At 40.8% G+C, this 19,622-nt stretch overlaps 1 protein-coding gene across 1 annotated transcript in view; it reads left to right on the forward strand.

Annotated features, from left to right (window-relative positions):
- LOC144590442 (uncharacterized) overlaps positions 1 to 2,412 on the forward strand; it is an 82,233-nt gene extending 79,821 nt beyond the window's left edge. Inside the window, exons 27-28 of the mRNA XM_078395056.1 lie at positions 493 to 609; positions 2,333 to 2,412. Coding sequence (XP_078251182.1) covers positions 493 to 609; positions 2,333 to 2,412 — 197 coding nt within the window. The remainder of the gene's footprint in view (positions 1 to 492; positions 610 to 2,332) is intronic.
- The last annotated feature ends 17,210 nt before the right edge of the window (positions 2,413 to 19,622 follow it).

Genomic DNA, 19,622 nt, shown 5'->3' on the forward strand with positions numbered 1-19,622 from the left:
ACTTTGGAAGTCATTAAGATTTATTCCTTGCAAATTGCTGCCACAAGACAGGGATAGGGGTGGGCCATTTAGCTTGTTAAGTCTATTCTTTGACAGTGAGATGATGGTAATTAGTGACTTAATCCACATATAACCTTTGCTCCATATCCAGATTTCTTTATTATCAAAAATCACAAAATCTTAAATTAAAAACTAACAATATTAATTACTGTTAATTGAGAGACATTCCAAGCATCTATTATTTCACCCAGAGAGAAACATTTCTTCACTTTACTCTTACGTTTAAAGAGTTGGAAGATGTTTGAATATCCGAGCCAAATGTCAATGTTTTTTTCCTCCTCATTATGATAAACTTATTAGAATTGTTTGAGATAATGGTTGCATCTGCACACAGAGGCATCATTTGCATCAACAAGATGGAGTAGATTTTAAAGAGTCATGACAGGAATGTTGACTACTTTCAGCTTACATGGATGTTTTATTTTTCTCCAGGGGTAAATATAAAGGAAAAGAACAATCAAGGTTTTACTGCATTTGATTTAATACAAGATTATCATGAATGGATTGATACTGGACTATTTACTGAGGAGATAATTTCTGTATTCAAGAGTAAGTCTCATTTACTACAGATTATCATTTCACTTTTTTTACACTGCCGTGAAAAGTTATTCATTTGTAAAACATATTTCTCGAGAAAAAATAAAGCAGAGTACATTAATCACTATCCTGGAAATAGATCCTTTGCTTAGGTTTGTTCTCCATTTTTCTATTTTTCTTTCTTCTCAACTTATCCACTCTTATATAATCAGTACAGTGTATCACAACACTTTTATTTTCACCTCTACCACCTAGCATCAAACTTAAAGACTAACTTTCTATTTTATGAAGTTAATGTTAAAATAGATTGCGGCAGCATCCATTTTTTTCTTCTCATGAGCCTTTGCTGAATCTAATTCAGGGATATTTTTATTCTTGGACTTCAGCGTGCAAAATTGAGTAAATATAATGCACAGCTCTTGGGGTGGCATCCAGTATCATAATCATAATAATCATAATCATAATAGTACTTTATTAGCCAAGTATGTTTTGCAACGTACAAAGAATTTGATTTGCCAATAAAGAGCAACAAGACACACAAATAAATTTTGAACATGAACATCCACCACAGCGACTCCCCCACATTCCTCACCGTGATGGAAGGCAAAAAAAAGTTCCAGCTTCTTCCCTTCTTTGTTCACCCGCGGTCGGGGCACTCGAACCTTCCGTTGTCGGGGCGATCTTAGCTCCCACAGCCAGCGATCGGGGCCTCCGCGTCGGGGCGATCAAGCTCCCGCATCAGGGGGTTCTCAGCTCCCCCGTGCTGGGCGATCGGACCTCGGGTCGGGGCTAGCCGAACCTTTTGCGACTTTGGAGCTTCCCGACATCAGTCTCTACCCGAGACTGCGAGCTCCTCGATGTTGAAATCCGCAGGCTGCGCAAGGGATTGCAGGCTCCGATGGCAAGTCCACGGCCCCGCGGTGGGGCTCAAGAGAGTCAGTCTCGAGCAAGGCCGCCAGCTCCATGATGTTAGGCCGCAGAGCGACCGGAGATACGATCCAGAAAACAATCGCATCTCCGGCAAGGTAAGAGATTGAAAAAAGTTTCCCCCGAACCCCTCCCCCACCCCCCACATGAAACAAACCAGAGATCATTAACACATACTTTTAAAACACACTAACAATAACAAAAAAAAGACAGACAGACAGTTGGTGAGGCTGCCATCGCTGCCGATGCCACCCGGTGATAGTATACTCTTAACAATTAGAAAACTGTAAAAGAAGCAAAGGGTTGATGCTCAAGTAATTTACAATATGATTTTACTATTAACTAATTTTGTAAAATTATTGGAATGGACTTTATTTTATTAAAAAAATAATTGACTGTAGAAATAAACTTTATCAGATTATTAAAATCAGAAAGTGTAGGAAATTCTCAGCAGATCAGAGTGCATCTGTGATGAGAACCACAGTAAAGCCTGATAGAGTTTTGCGATCCAATAATTCCATTCATTTGCAAGAGTAAAACAAAAAAATGATGAATGAGATGGTTTTCATGAAAGTCCTCAATTTAATGATCTGATTCTCATTCATTGGGTTAGCAGAACAACTCTCCCCATATTGAAACACTGCGGTTTAATTTTCTGCGGCCTCCAACTATAATGTGAAACAATGTTATTTCAAATACTCATTTCCATTATAGAATTAATATCAAGAAATATTCCACCCTTTATCTCTTCAGTTGTACATTGACCAACACACTTTCAATTTCATTAATATTTTCCTTGACCGAATAGGGAATGCTCCAAAATTGGTTCCTCGGGGCTCAGAAACTGCAGCTCAACAAAGCTATGGCACGGTGCCAATGGAGCAATAAAGGTGCCTTCCGTTTTCATACAAGCCATTTTTTATTAATTGCTTGTTGTGCCATTATTTCTAAACGTTGAACCTTCCTCCTATCACACTTTTCTTTTCGCTTCCAGACAAAGGCAAAAATAACACATTATAAACAATCTGATTCACACAGGGAAACATTTCATTAATTCAGGTTGGTTTTTGTCAACACAAAAGATCAGCTTCAATACGAATTCATATAAGATGGGAAATTCATCTTAATACTAGAATTCAGCAAGTAAAATAACACCACTAAACCATTCAATCGAAAGACATTGGCGGATATGTGCAAAAATATGACTACCGTGTATCCGAATCTAGATTTTCATCGCCTACATTTTATTTTGGGAAATGCTAATTCAGTTTTAAATGCAGTTTGTATTTCATTTTGACATATTGTAAGAGTGTCTGGTGATAAAGAAATCCTCTTGAAAACTTTGCAAAAGAAGTTAATACAATCTTTTTGTGTTCTGTAAGAATATTGTACCAACAAAGTTATTTAGGATTATGCCCTCCGGCTTTGAGACCAGCTGGAGTTTAGTTCAGGGAACTAGATCTAAGGATACCACGTTGTCTGAATGCCATCGGATTTTTCAAGAGCCAAAGCCACCCACTCCAGCAGAGAATTCACAAAATGTACATTCTGACCCAATTGACCAGAAAATCATAGTCATACAACATGGAAACAGGCATGACAGACCAACTCGTTCATGCTCACCACAAGATGCCCTATCCAAGCGTGTCCAATTTGCCTGCATTTGGCCCATATCCCTCTAAACGTTTCCTATCCATGCACCTGTCCAAATGTCTTTTAAATGTTGTTATTGCACCTGCATCAACTACTTCTTATGGCTGCTCATTAAATAGAAACCATCATCTGAGTGAAAAGGTTCCCCCTTAAGATTCGTATTAAACCTCCCCCCCCCCCCTCACCATAAACATATGCCTTCTTGGTTCTTGGTTTCCCTATCCTAGGAAAAAGACTGTGCATTCACCCTATCTTTCATATACCTCTGTAAGATTCCCTCTCAGCCAAAGAATAAAGTCCTAGCTTGCCCATTCTCTCTCTACAGCTCAGGCCTTCGAGTCCTGGCAACTTTCTTGTAAATCCTCTCTGTACCCTTTCCAGTTTAACGGCATATTTCTGACAGCAGGGTAATGACAACTGAACATAATACTCCAAGTGGGGCCTCTTCAACATCTTGTACATATGTAACATCCCAATTTCTATACTCAATTCCCTGACTGCTGAAGGCCAGTGTGCCAGTGCCAAATACCACCCTATCTACTTGTGACGCCACTTTTACTGATCTGTATACTTGTACACGGAGATCCCTCTGATCTACAACACTCCCTAGGGCCTTGTCCCTTTGCTCCACAACACTCCCCAGGGCCCTTGCACTGGTCCATGTTCACTGTGAAGATACTGCCCTGGTTTGATTTCCCAAAATATAACACCTCACATTATTTGAATTTCAAATTGTTGACAGAGATGACACACAACAATTGGCCCAACAATAATCCCTGAAGCACACCATGTCACATGTGTCCAGTACGTAAAACAACCCTCCACCAACACCCTCTGTTTCCTCCTATTAAGCCAATTCTGTATCCTGTTACTAGTTCTCCCTGGAAGCCATGTGATCTAACTTTCTAGATCAGCCTATCATGCAAAATCTTACCACAGGCCTTGCTGAGGTCTTTACAGCCAACTACCTGGGAATGGGGAGAAACCTGCAGGAGGAAGTGCTCACGAGTATCGGAAGCTGTTGTCCGTTTTACAATAGAAGTCATGCGTCAGTATGGATAGAAATGAGAAATTGTAAGGGTAAAAAGACCCTAATGGGAGTTATCTATAGGCCCCCAAACAGTAGCCTCGACATAGGGTGCAAGTTGAATCAGGAGATAAAATTGGCGTGTCAAAAATGTAATGCTACGGTGGTTATGGGAGATTTCAGCATGCAGGTAGACTGGGAAAATCAGGTTGGAAATGGACCCCAGGAAAGAGAGTTTGTAGAGTGCCTTCGAGATGGATTCTTAGAACAGCTTGTACTGGAGCCTACCAGGGAGAAGGCAATTCTGGATTTAGTGTTGTGTAATGATCCTGATCTGATAAGGGGACTAGAGGTAAAAGAGCCATTAGGAGGCAGTGATCACAACATGATAAGTTTTACTCTGCAAATGGAAAGGCAGAAGGGAAAATCGGAAGTGTCGGTATTACAGTATAGCAAAGGGGATTACAGAGGCATGAGGCAGGAGCTGGCCAAAATTGATTGGAAGGAGGCCCTAGCAGGGAAGACGGTAGAACAGCAATGGCAGGTATTCCTGGGAATAATGCAGAGGTTGCAGGATCAATTTATTCCAAAGAGGTGGAAAGACTCTAAGGGGAGTAAGAGACACCTGTGGCTGACAAGGGAAGTCAGGGACAGCATAAAAATTAAGGAGAGGAAGTATAACATAGCAAAGAAGAGTGGGAAGACAGAGGATTGGGACTCTTTTAAAGAGCAACAAAAGTTAACTAAAAAGGCAATACGGGGAGAAAAGATGAGGTACGAGGGGAAACTAGCCAATAATATAAAGGAGGATAGCAAAAGTTTTTTTAGGTACGTGAAGAGGAAAAAAATAGTCAAGGCAAATGTGGGTCCCTTGAAGACAGAAGCAGGGGAATTTATTATGGGGAACAAAGAAATGGCAGACGAGTTAAACCGTTACTTTGGATCTGTCTTCACTGAGGAAGATACACACAATCTCCCAAATGTTCTAGGGGCCGGAGAACCTAGGGTGATGGAGGAACTGAAGGAAATCCGCATTAGGCAGGAAATGGTTTTGGGTAGACTGATAGGACTGAAGGCTGATAAATCCCCAGGGCCTGATGGTCTGCATCCCAGAGTACTTAAGGAGGTGGCTCTAGAAATAGTGGAAGCATTGGAGATCATTTTTCAATGTTCTATAGATTCAGGATCAGTTCCTGTGGATTGGAGGATAGCAAATGTTATCCCACTTTTTAAGAAAGGAGGGAGAGAGAAAACGGGTAATTATAGACCAGTTAGTCTGACATCAGTGGTGGGGAAGATGCTGGAGTCAATTATAAAAGACAAAATTGCTGAGCATTTGGATAGCAGTAACGGGATCATTCCGAGTCAGCATGGATTTACGAAGGGGAAATCATGCTTGACAAATCTACTGGAATTTTTTGAGGATGTAACTAGGAAAATTGACAAGGGAGAGTCAGTGGATGTGGTGTACCTCGACTTTCAGAAAGCCTTCGACAAGGTCCCACATAGGAGATTAGTGGGCAAAATTAGGGCACATGGTATTGGGGGTAGGGTACTGACATGGATAGAAAATTGGTTGACAGACAGAAAACAAAGAGTGGGGATAAATGGGTCCCTTTCGGAATGGCAGGCAATGACCAGTGGGGTACCGCAAGGTTCGGTGCTGGGACCCCAGCGATTTACGATATACATTAATGACTTAGACGAAGGGATTAAAAGTACCATTAGCAAATTTGCAGATGATACTAAGTTGGGGGGTAGTGTGAATTGTGAGGAAGATGCAATAAGGCTGCAGGGTGACTTGGACAGGTTGTGTGAGTGGGCGGATACATGGCAGATGCAGTTTAATGTAGATAAGTGTGAGGTTATTCACTTTGGAAGTAAGAATAGAAAGGCAGATTATTATCTGAATGGTGTCAAGTTAGGAGGAGGGGGAGTTCAACGAGATCTGGGTGTCCTAGTGCATCAGTCAATGAAAGGAAGCATGCAGGTACAGCAGGCAGTGAAGAAAGCCAATGGAATGTTGGCCTTCATAACAAGAGGAGTTGAGTATAGGAGCAAAGAGGTCCTTCTACAGTTGTACCGGGCCCTGGTGAGACCGCACCTGGAGTACTGTGTGCAGTTTTGGTCTCCAAATTTGAGGAAGGATATTCTTGCTATGGAGGGCGTGCAGCGTAGGTTCACTAGGTTAATTCCCGGAATGGCGGGGCTGTCGTATGTTGAAAGGCTGGAGCGATTGGGCTTGTATACACTGGAATTTAGAAGGATGAGGGGGGATCTTATTGAAACATATAAGATAATTAGGGGATTGGACACATTAGAGGCAGATAACATGTTCCCAATGTTGGGGGAGTCCAGAACAAGGGGCCACAGATTAGGATTAAGGGGTAGGCCATTTAGAACGGAGATGAGGAAGAACTTTTTCAGTCAGAGGGTGGTGAAGGTGTGGAATTCTCTGCCTCAGAAGGCAGTGGAGGCCAGTTCGTTGGATGCTTTCAAGAGAGAGCTGGATAGAGCTCTTAAGGATAGCGGAGTGAGGGGGTATGGGGAGAAGGCAGGAACGGGGTACTGATTGAGAGTGATCAGCCATGATCGCATTTAATGGCGGTGCTGGCTCGAAGGGCTGAATGGCCTACTCCTGCACCTATTGTCTATTGTCTATTGTCTATTGTTAGTGAGGTGCAGTGATCATAGCCAAGGTGAGTAACTGCAGTGAATTTTATAAGTAGTGCTGCATACTGGTGGTGGAAGAGATGGATATCAAGATGGTGGATAGGGTGCTAAATAAGCAGACTGCTTTGTTTTGCATGATATTGGGCTTCTTGAGTATTTTTGTGGAGTTGAAGTTAACCAGGCAATTGGAGAGTATTCCATTACATTACTGAGATGTCTTGCAGTTAATGGAAAGAGTTTAGGGTGCGGGGAAATGAATCACTCACTACAGTATACCCATCCATGGACTTGCTTTTGTAGGCACTGCGTTTAAATGGCTATTCCTGTTGAGCTTTGAGTCTATCTTGGGTACCAGGATGCTGATGGTAAAGGATTTGGTAGTAATGCCAATAAATATCAAAGATATCTCAAGAGATTGCACATCATCTTTTGCAGCAAAGAGGCAAGAATGGTAATGATTGTATTACAAAGCCTTTAAGTGATTTGGCTTACTTGAGTGATCGTAAGCATGTGAAAGCTGAGATGCATCTGCATGTCTAGAAATAGCTGTATAGGAGCAAATGAATTTAGGCAGAAGTTATGATTGCTAGATATTACAAAGTGGAAATAGTTAAGAGCTTCAAGTTTCTTGGTGTTAATATTATGAATTATCTTTTGTGAACCAACCACATCGCAGCTAAAACCAAGAAGGCACACCAACGTCTCTACTTCCTGAGGAGACTGAGGAAATTCTCCGATGACTCGTATACACCTCTACAGATGCACCATGGAAAGCATACCGTCAGGTTGCTTCACAGCTTGCTTTGGGAACTCTGCCCAAAACCACGATAAATTTCAGAGTTGTGGATGTATCTCAGCCCACCACACAGACCAGACTTCACATTACTGACTCCATCAATACTTCACGATGCCTCGGAAAAGCAGTCAACATAATCAAAGACTTGTCCCACCCTGGTCATTCACCCCGCCCTGTCGGGCAGAAGATATAAGTGTTATCAGGCTTCTGAACAATCCTTCCATAAGCTTGGGTACTGTCTGATCTACCACCACCCTTGCGGACTTTAGACTTTATTTGTGGGACTGCTGCGCTACAATGCTGAGAGTTATATTGTGCACACTGTATCTTCCCCTTTGCTCTACCTATTGTACTTGAGTTAGACCTGATTGTATTCAAGTATAGTATTATCTGATCTAATTAGGTAGCATGCAAAATAAAGCATTGTTGGTTTATTACTGTCTTGCGTACCTCAGTACACGTGACAATAATGAACCTAAACTAAAGACAGACTCGAGGCAATTTACAGAGGCCAATTAAACAACCAACCCACATGTATCTGAGATGTGGGAGGGGACTGGAGTTCCCAGAGAAGCCCCGTGCAGTCACGGGAAGAACGTGCAAACTCCACACAGACACCTCCAGTAGTCAGATGTAAACCCGGATCTCTGGCGCTGTGAGGTTGCATTGTTTCATTTTAATTCATATTTTCATACATGATTGAATTTCTAGACTTTTAATTCTTCATTATGAATTACTCTAATCCCATATAAAACAACATTAAATGTAGCAACCTACTTTTTTGGGCAGATTTGAGTGATAGATTTTACACTTATAGTTTTAGTTATCTGTAAACCTGTCACATGTGTATTTATTTGTATGTTCTTTGTCTATTTTAAACTATATGATCAAACTCAATATAAATTGTCTTTTAATTGTTCGTTGTAATGCAGAAATGTACCATTTGGATTACTAAGCATTTCTTCAAAACTCCAGAGCTTGTCCTTGAGCAGCATGTTATCTAACACTGCCAAATGAGAGATTGAGGAGTACATTTTATACCTAGAATAAGCTTCAATTTACTTACAACATTATGCCAACATAACATTGTTCATATCATAATCACCTGCTCTCAAGATGCTTGTTCATTTTATCTGACAACAGTTCACAAAGCTCATAATAAAAGCACACTGGTTTAGAATTTGCTTCTGATAGTTGAAACCAAGCAATATAACAATAGTATCTCTTTGTCTTCCAGTGTATGAACTTGAGCGGTCTTGCAGTCTTGTTCGAAACATTAACAGGAAACTGAAAGCAGAAGAAGCAAGCTTTCTTTGAAGAAGCAAGCTTTCTCTCTTCATCTACCAAATGAAACAACATTTCCTTTGGGTCAAAACCTAATCAAAAATATCGCTACTCAATGAATGTATAAATCGTGAGAAATGGCTGTCCACCAGCTAGTGGTACAAGCAGGTAATAGCACATTTTCATGGATATGGAGCAGAATGTTTCATTGATATTCAATCAGTAAGGTGAGCTGTTTTCCTCTCACACATTATTGTCAATTTTACTCTGTTCAAAAGTATTTTGTTTATGCTTTAAATATATTATTTCAGTGAGATTAAGATAATGTTATTACTTATCTCTTTTGTACAGTAAAACCACAACAAAATCGGAAGGCTTAGCATTAAAATTCTCCTTGGAGTTTTATTGTAGTGGAATGTGATTTGTTTTATTTTTGTCATCACGTTAAACAATTATAAACAGTTGACATAATACATGTTTTATGTTGGGTATTTTTAGCTGTGTTGGAAAAGGTTCAACTATTTACTCGCTGTTGGACCCTGGCATTTCTCAGGAAGACTTGGGTCTTTGTTTTACATTGCATGGCACAGTTCTGAATGATGTCATCATCTCTATCAGCCACAATGCGCTTTCCTTTTGAAACGTGCAGGCATGCTTTAGGTTGTGCTCGGGAGTATTGATTTTAGGTCCTTTGCTGATGCATGCTGCCAGGGCACTGTGGCGGTGCTGCTGGCTGCATGTAGAAATCATTTAAATGAACAGACAGTATAAGATGATGTGCTGCCTGTATTCAATCTAACTGGTGGGGGTTAATTGTGTATAATGATTCTTCTACAGGTTTTTGGAGTCTATTCACTTTAGCCCCATCTGATTGTAGAATGATTATCAAACGAACTAGAACAGAAAGGCTTGATCAATAACTTACTTTATTCACATTTTCTAGAAATCTAAGGGAAACCTGTAATGCCAGAGAAGCATCAGCTGCAATCTTTTCCTTTGCCTCTGAGCTTCATTGTTCTTGTAAGATCTTCAAACACTGTCATCTGCCATCAATCAAAATCTAAATATAGAATAATAGTAAAATGCAAAGAAATAAAGAGCTGTCTTACATTTCCTAACTCTAAACAGAAGGGTGAATAAAATGTGGAATAGCTCTCAGATCTAAAAGACAATAATGCCAAGGCATCAACTTTGAATCCTGATGGAAACCTAAACTGCTTTCATTGGAGTGATGTACATTAGAGTACACTGTGTAGCCCAATCTGAGACAAAGGAGAAGACATTTTTGATCTGAAAAACACACAGGCAGTTAACAAAATTAGGCGATGAATTTAGAAGTTGAAGAGTATATAATTTAGTGTGCTTCTGAATAATATAAATTAGTTTTCAATACCTGTATTAAACTGGAACATATATTAAGTGGAGGGGAACTTTTACCCTTGGATGGATGGATGCCACAACTAAATGACAACCTTCATTTCTAAATATGAATTCTTAGTTTAGTTTAGAGATACAGCATGGAAACAAGCCCTTCGGCCCACCGAGTCCGCGTTGACCAATGATCACCTGTGCACTGGTTCCATCCTACACGCTAGGGTCAACTTACAGAGGCGAATTAATCTACTAGCCTGCACGTCTTTGGGATGTGGGAGGAAACCCACATGGTCACGGGGAGAATATGGACAGCACCCGAAGTCAGGATGGAACCCGGATCCCTAGCGCTGTGAGGCAACCGCTCTAGCTCTAATATAGAAGACCAGTGTACTGAAAGATGCAGCCTTGTGATTGTTGGTATGGTAACTAAAACATGTCTGTACAGTCTTAACACAGATCTCTATTGTAAAAGGTGCTTGGGAATCTTAAAATGATTTCACTTCTGGAAATTGCTTTGAAAGTAAAAGGCTCACAATGAATCTAAATGGACTACAAATGGAAACTATGTTATTGGTGTCGAAAGGTGTTTTTATTTCAAGATCAGAGTTAATTGTGACAGAAACCTTAACTGATTTTAATCCATGTAATGGGTAAAAACCCGACAAGCAGCTTGAGGTAACTTTGAAACTGGTTTCTGCTAGGAAAATGAGAGGAAAACATGTAACTCCCGGGTTACTCTATCCTTCTTCCTCAATAGTCAAACACTTTTCATTTTGTTTCTCTCAAAGTGTAATATACAATTAACAACCAGATTTCCCTGTCAATATATGTTTAATGTTTAATGCCATGTTGTTATCAATGCTTCGATAATCAAGTAGCATGAGGCACTGAACAACTCGCTTCTCATTCTTTCAGAATATAAATTATTATTGATAATTTTTTTAATGTTAAATTATAGTTGTATAAATATTATATTTCTTTCTGTAAAAACACAAAGTGCGAAGTGGGTCAGGCAATAGACAATAGACAATAGGTGCAGGAGAAGGCCATTTGGCCCTTCGAGCCAGCATCGCCATTCAATATTCTCAGCAATATATCTGGAGAACATGGATAGGCACCGTTTTGGGTAGGGACCCTTTTGCGAACAGAGGAAAAGTCAGTCTGAAGAAGATTCTTGACCCAAAACGACCATGAACTGCAGAGATCTTTTTTTGAAGCCAGCATCTCCAGTTCCTTATATCTCCATATTTTCTTCACTTTTTCCCTTCCTGTTTTGTTTTTTCTTTTTCTGCACATGATTTAATGTTCACTCACCCCAATTCACTTTCCATTTCACCATTTCTGTTTGTTTCACAATCTTTAAATCTCTTGTCTTGTCTTATCTTGTTAATACTGCACCAACTGCCGCTGTTGGGCTATAAACGTGCAGTCCCTCATGCATGCAGTTGCAGATTTAAAATTTAGTGTTTGCAAGCAATAGTTTAAAAGATTTACTATCAGCAGCAGATTTTACATGCGGTGGCAAAGGATTCCAAACAGGGATGGTCCTGGGGTACAGTAAGTAGCGGAAACAGTCTTTGTTGGTCTGGATGGTTATATAATTCAAGGATTGGGTTAGTCGAGTTCCTGGTCTGTTGTTCCGATTGTATGAAAGATGGGCAATGTTGGATGGAGCTAAAGGGCCTGTCCCACTTAGGTTATTTTAAGGCGACTGCCGGTGACTAGGCTGTTGCCGACAGTTCGCCGGGGTGTCGCGGGCATGATCGTGAGGAGTCTTCCAAGAATCGTAGTGGATCTCAGCGCGTCACTGAGAAATCATCCGGAGTGAAATTTCTTGGTGACAGCTGGCTTGTCGCCAGGTATCGTTGCTTATTGCGGGCGCTGTCACCTGCTGTCCCCAGGTTTGCTAGGTTCTCTTAGATGCATTTAGAAGCACATTATATTAAAATAAGTAAAGTAATTTCAAAATAATATAAAATGCTTGTGTTTAACCAATTTATTTACTGTCAGGACATTTGACAGGTAGATTGGAGGCGACAGTTTGACGGTCAGGTAAGCGTGGGAATTTTGCGATGTTTATGGCCATCAGCCATTACATTTAAAGTGGGCTTCCAACCCAGATATGCAACCCAGAAACCAGATATGCATCTCCCGTACATTTTCAAAGAATGCCCACACATCTTTCACATAAATCCACTTAACTACTTTTTAAATTATTTTTTTAAATACAGCTATTAGTAAACTGGAAGTAAATCTAGTTTATGCCTTGTTACAGTGATGCTTGGATTTTAAGTAACCCATACAAGATGTTATAGTTCAAAACTCTCAAGTACTTACCGACTTGTCAGTGATTTCAGCGAAAATTAGGACGCCGGAGAAGCATTGACAGCGTGGGAATTTCGCGATGTTTCCGAAGACGCTGTAATCTCGACCTGACTCGGCATTGTCATGGTCATTGTCGTCGGGTAAAAGAAAAGTTTGGCGATCTGCTACCACTCTGACAGTCGCCGGCAGTCACCTTAAAATCGCCTAAAGTGGGACAGGCCCTTTATGAGTTGATTTCTTTGTAGACTGCAGTAAGCCTGGTTATTATACGGCATCTTTGGAGGGTGTCCCATTTGAGTTTGTGAAACACTACCGGTCCTTCTATAGTCACCGGTTACAAACCTGGCAGCTCTTCTCTGGACTTTCTTAAGGTTGTTAAATCTCATTGGTTATGGAGTTAATGCATTGTTAATCTCTCCATTCATTCAGGTCATTAATTTGTCATTTCCTTTGCCATTGGGTTATCAATGTGTATTTCCAATTGGTTTACAAATGGCCGAACAGATTAAGATACAGCAGATGAGATGTACTACATTGAATTCTGTCCCATAATCAATGTAACTCTGGCTATGTTAAGTTTTTCCCAAGTGCTTCTTTTATTCAGTATTTTAGTTTTTAGTTTTGTTTCAGTTTGTTAGTTTTTGTTTTCATCCTCAATTCTACACCCCTCTTTCCTGGCTAACAATCCATACTCAAGTTGTATTATTGTTTCTGAATTTAGATTATTAATGTAAATAAGCTTTGGAAGCATTTAAACATCACCAAATTCTATTTGAATGGAACTTTTCATGTATTTAAGTCCCAAGATACTTTGTAGCAATGTTTTCAAGGTATGTTGATACCTCGAACATAAGGCGATATTTAGGCATAATATCACGAGGAGCATATAGAGAGGCAGAGGGATCTTGTGAGGAAATTCCTGCATTTATCGCCATGGTAACTGGAGGCACGACTGTCAATAGAGTCATACAGTGTGGAAACAGGCCCTTTGGCCCAAGTTGCCCACACCGACCAACATGTTTCTTCTACACCAATCTCAACTGCTTGCATTTGTCCCATATCCCTCTAAACCTGTCCTATCCATATACCTGCCCAAATGTTTCTTAAACGTTGCGATACAACCTGCCTCAACAACCTCCTCTGGCAGTTCGTTCCACACAGCCACTCTCCTTTGTGTGAAAAAGTTAACCCTCGGGTTCCTATTAAAACTTTCCCCCCTCATCTAAAACCTGTGTCCTCTGGTTCTCTATTCCCCTACTCTGGTCAAGAGATTCTTTGTGTCTACCTGATCTATTCCTCATATGATTTTGTACATCTCTATAAGATCACCCCTCATCCTACAAGCTCCAAGGAATCGAGTCCTCTCCCTATAGCTCAGGCCCTCCAGTCCTGGCAATATCCTCGTAAATCTTCTCTGCAACCTTTCCAGTTTAACAATATCTTTCCAATAACATGGTGCCCAGAACTGAACACAATAATCTAAATACAGCCTCATCAACATCTTATATAACAGCAACATGACCTCCCAACCTCTATACTCAATACCCTGACTGATGAAGGCCAGTGTCCCAAAAGCATTTTGACCACCCTATCTTCCTGTGGTGCCACTTTCAACAAATTATGTACCTTCACTCTTAGATCCCTCTGCTCTACAGCAATCCTCAGAGCATACCACTAGTTACTGGCCTCCAGTTCAAGAAGCAACCTTCCACCTTTACCCCCTGCTGCCTTCCATAAATCAATTTGATCTCATGCGATCTAACCTTCCAGAGCAGCCTACCATGTGGAACCTTGTCAAATGCTTTGCTGGTCCATATATATGCACAACATCTACAGCTCTGTTCTCAACAATCTTTTTGGTCACATCATCAAAAAAACTCAATCAGATTCATGAGACACAACCTCCCACGTTCAAAACCATGCTGACATCCCTGATCAACCCTTGTCCATCTAAGTGCATATGTATCCTATCTCTCAGAATACTCTCTAGTAACATCTGACCACAGATTTTAAGCTCACTGGCCTGTAGCTCCATGCTTTTTCCCTGCAGCCCTTCTTGAATAGAGGAATAACATTTGCCACCATCCAATCTTCTGCCACCTCATCTCTATTTAATGATGACTCATAAATCTCAACCAGGGCTCCTGTATGCTCCTCTATAGCTTCCCACAGTGTCCTCAGATATATCTGATCAGGCCTGGGAGATGTTTCTACCATTGTACGCGTCAGGGCCTTCAGCACTTCCTCGACCGTAATACTGACTGCTCTCAAGACACTTCCATTGACTGCCCCAAGTTCCACAGTCCTCTTGTCTTTCTCCATGGTAAAAACAGAGGAGAAAATCTCATTGAGGACCTTGCCCGTTTCCTGTGGCTCCATGGAGAGTTGACCACTTTGATTCCTGAGGGGCTCCACTCTCGCTCTATGGTTGCCCTTTTTTCCTTTATGTGCATTAAATAATGGTAAATAATAGATCATCAAGATCAAATTTGAGAAATATCTATACAGAAATAAACCAACCATCAGAGTTGAAGTGCTTTTGCTTCAATATCACTTCCTGAACCAGTACTATCTTTCAGCTTGTCCCTTATTCTGATCCAAGTTTTATATAGAATATTCATGCTTCACGTTTGAGTAACAGCCTTTCATATGGAACCTTATTCAAGATGTCCTGCAAATCTAGCCTCAGAGCACCATAGGTTTTTTTTTGTATCCACATTAATTGTCAGTTCCTCAAGAATGTAAGGGAGGTTGTAAAACAGTATTTCACTCTTCAGGTAGGTAATAGATTCCACATCATTATTCAAAATATAAGAATTTTCACAATAGATCGACCAACATACTTATCACAACCAAAATTTCTATTTTGTATTTCATACAAAGCTAGTGACCACATTTATCCCTATATCATAGACTGCACATTAACAGGTTATTCTATGAACGTCAAATGTCTTTGTGACAAGAGAGATACAAAAATATTACTTAAATGACATTCACTTTTCCTTTCCTATATATTATGACTTCAAAATTACCTCACTTCAAGCTATAATTACTAATCTCAAAAACTTTGATTTATTTTAAACATTTCTTAAGAAGGCACAACATTTCTCTGAGAAATCAAGAGATTAGAAAGATATATATGATTAAGAAGGTGAGCAACCTCATCTTTATGTTCCAGAAGTTATTTTATGACCATTAGGAAAATTGTTTGCTCAAAGAGCAATTAGGACTTCACTCCAATAGCATTCACAGTCATAGATTTGAACCATTGATTTTGGTAGAAGGAATAATGGCGTAGACTATTTTCTAAATGGGGAGAGAATCCAGAAATTGGAGGTGCAAAGGGATTTGGGAGTGCTGGTGCAGGATTCCCAAAATGTTAATCTGCAAGTCGAAACAGTAGTAAAGAAGGCAAACGCAATGCTAGCATTTATTTCAAGAGGGCTAGAATACAAAAACAGGGATGTAATGCTGAGGCTCTATAAGGTGCTGGTCAGGCCATGTTTGGAGTATGGGGAGCAATTTTGGGAAGGATGTGCTGGCCCTGGAGAAGGTCCAGAGGAGGTTTACAAGAATGATCCCAGGATGAGCGTTTGATGGCACTGGGCCTCTACTCACTGGTGTTTAGATGAATGAGGAGGGGGTTCATTAAAATATACCGAATAGTGAAAGGATGGATAGAGTGGATGTGGTGAGGATGTTTACACTAGTGGGAGAAGTTAGGTCATAGCCTCAGAATTAAATCTCCTTGAGGAAGGAGATGAGGAATTTCTTTAGTTAGCGGGTGGTGAATCTGTGGAATTCTTTGCCATAAGAGACTGTGGAGGCCAAATCAATGGATATTTTTAAGGCAGTGATAGACTCTTAATTCGTACAGGTGTCAGGGGTTATGTGGAGAATGCAGGATAATGGGGTTAAGAGGGAAAGATAGATCGGCCATGATTGAATGGCGGAGTAGACTTGATGGGCCGAATGGCCAATTCTCCTCCTATCACTGATGACCTTATAACAGTATATGTGATGGTATATTAAATCCGATGACAAGCGAACTGCTGTAATGCACTTATTTCAAGCTTTAACATTACGTGCTAACAGAGACGAGTGACAAACTTGCGAGTTACAAGATGTGTAGGAAAAAAACTGCAGATACTGGTTTAAATCGAAGGTAGACACAAAATGCTGGAGTAACTCAGTGGGTCAGGCAGCATCTCGGGAGAGAGGAATGGGTGACGTTTCAGGTCGAGACCCTTCTTCAGACTGATGTCAGGGGGGGGGTGGGCAAAGATAGGATGTAGTCGGAGACAGGAAGACTAGGAGTTAGATTATTAAGGCTACCCCAGCAGCCTTTATAAACAATGCAAAATATTATTTGTGCAGCTGCTACCACCACTCAGCCACCTACATAACAACCCCACTCTCCAACAGAAGAAGACTTGGATCAAATGTTATCTGGAGGGAAATATGAAGCAGTCTCTGCCCGAGGCAGGAATTGATCCAGTTCTCTTTTGAAGGTATTGAGAGAGATACAGTGAACTTGGATGGGGATAAACTTGATGGAAGATTACATCATCTTTACTATATTGGCAGATATTTCTAACAAATATAAATTTTTCCTCAGAATTTAATTGCATCTTAATTTCCAAAATCTGCAGAATTAGTTTAATAACTGAAGGATAAAGATTATGATTAGCCCTGAAACTACACAAATGCTTAATTAGTTCTTTCAAATTCTTACTTTAAATTGAGGATTAATAATTTTATTGAATAACTTAGATGGAGTGATACTTGTGCTAAAATTGGATAGTGAGGAATATAGTGCAAATACATTTTAATGTTCATTTGAACCTTGACACTCTTATCTTTCATCGTGTTAAACTTCATCTGAATATTTGTTCATTGTCACTAATTTTATCTCTTTCCAGTCCTTGATCCATATGCAGAATGGTTTTTTAAATTTATCTGATCTAAACGTCAGTTCAAAACTGTGTTATTCATTGAGAATCAGTGAATTTCAATCAGAATTGCAAATAAGAAAGCTTGGACATTTTTAGGTATCTTTTGGTTATTCTGGGTATTTATATACTATACATCAACATTTTCCCTCCCTGCTTCTGAAAACAATTGAAACTTTGCTCCCAAACAACAGCTGAAATTCTGACCAAATCATCATGGAAGCAATTAGAATTAAAAAACAAAGGACTTCTTCATGTCTTCAAATAAAATCAGTCAATGTTAATTATGGAAATATTAATGCAAAGTTTGAAGCTTTGCTCACAGAGTAATAAAATATGATGGAATTCATGAAACAAAACCAATTTACTCCTGCCATCAGGAAGAAGATAGAGTAGCCTGAAAACCGTAACGCCCTGGTTCAGGAACAGTTTTGTCCTTACAGCCATCAGGTTATCTATATACTAAAACTCTTGTTCCTTTGCTTGTTTGTTCCACAACTACAGCCAAAATGGTACACGATAACACGACAATTTTAGGCCCACCTTACTCACCGTCGTCCCTTTGGTGCTAATGGAAGAAGTTTCATTGAAACCAGTGTTATATTTTTTAAGTTATTCACATTTTAAAGTTTAAATCTATCTCCTTGGGAGGGAGGGGGGAGGGAGGGAGGAGGAGGGAGGATGGAGGAGGAGGGAGGATAAGGGAGGTTGAGGGGGATGGAGTGGGGCGTGAGGGGGAGGGGAGGGGAGGGGGAAGGGGGTGGAGGGAGGGGGAGGAGGGAGGATAAGGGGGGTTGAAGGGGATGGAGGGAGGGGAGGAGGGAGGGGGGAGGGAGGGGAGGGGGAGGGGGAATGGGGTGGAGGGAGGGAAGGGGAGGGAGGGGGGAGGCGGAGGGGGGTAGGAGAGGGTGCTGCACCAATGCAGGAGAGGTTTGGGCCCAACGGGTCCACTTGGTCTAGTTAAACACTAAAACCTCCAAATAAGCTCTGAACTGCAAAGACTTGGGGGCATTTGTTTTGTCTTTTTGCACTATCATTGTTTGTTTGTGTATATGTAGGTATCTATATTTATTTATAAAAAAGCACAGATCAGCCCTTCACTCCACTACTCCCAAATGGTACTTCACGTACTGTATTGTACTCCTGTGGACAAACCTATGCAGCTAGATGAGTCTAATACACAAAGGATACCAGCCAAGAGCATTTTAGTTGTCAGAGCACATACTTGACCAGGTCCTGCTGAAAGTACAGGGAATACAGCATGTTGGAGCACTAAGTTGAATACGATTGTGCATGTAGACACAAGGAGCTGCATGCAGATGCTAGAATCTTGATCAAAACACCAAGTTCTGGAGGAACTCAGCAGGGCTGGGAGGTAATGGATAGCTAAGGCTTTGGGTCAGGATTCTTCATCAGACTGATTGTAGTAAGTGGGAGAAAGGTGGAAAAGAGAGACGAGGGTGGGGCAAAGCCTGGCCAGTGATAGGTAGATAGAGATGAGGCAGTTTTGATTGGCAGAAGGGTGGAGTAAGTGGCAAAGGTTGAGATGGATTGGAGACTAAAGGGTGTGAGGGAACGAGAGACGAGGGGTGAAATGTTAAGCCAGAAAGAGGAATACAGGTGGAAGGGGAGGCTAAGAGGGGCAGGATAGTGGGAGATATGGGTGTGAACCAAGGTGTGGAGGCACACCTACTTCAGTCCACTATCTCAGCCCTCTTTACAAACCCTTTCCCCCCCCTTTCCTTCAACCTATAATGCTCTCTTTATCGGACACCCTTTTGCCTCCTTTTCCTCTCCAGCCTTTTTCACATACACCACCCATCTGCTAATCATCAATCACCAAGCTTTCCTGCCCCAACTACAATCAGTTTGAAAAATGATTCAGTCCAAAAATGTTGCCGGTTCATTCCCTCCATGGATGCTCCCTTCCCCACTGAGTTTACTGATGCTGCCTTCCCCACTGAGTTTACTGCAGCACCAAGGCCAGAGGGTTACATTTTGGGCCTTCCCCACT

This window comes from Rhinoraja longicauda, unplaced genomic scaffold (assembly GCF_053455715.1).
Source record: "Rhinoraja longicauda isolate Sanriku21f unplaced genomic scaffold, sRhiLon1.1 Scf000193, whole genome shotgun sequence".
Lineage (NCBI taxonomy): Eukaryota > Metazoa > Chordata > Chondrichthyes > Rajiformes > Arhynchobatidae > Rhinoraja > Rhinoraja longicauda.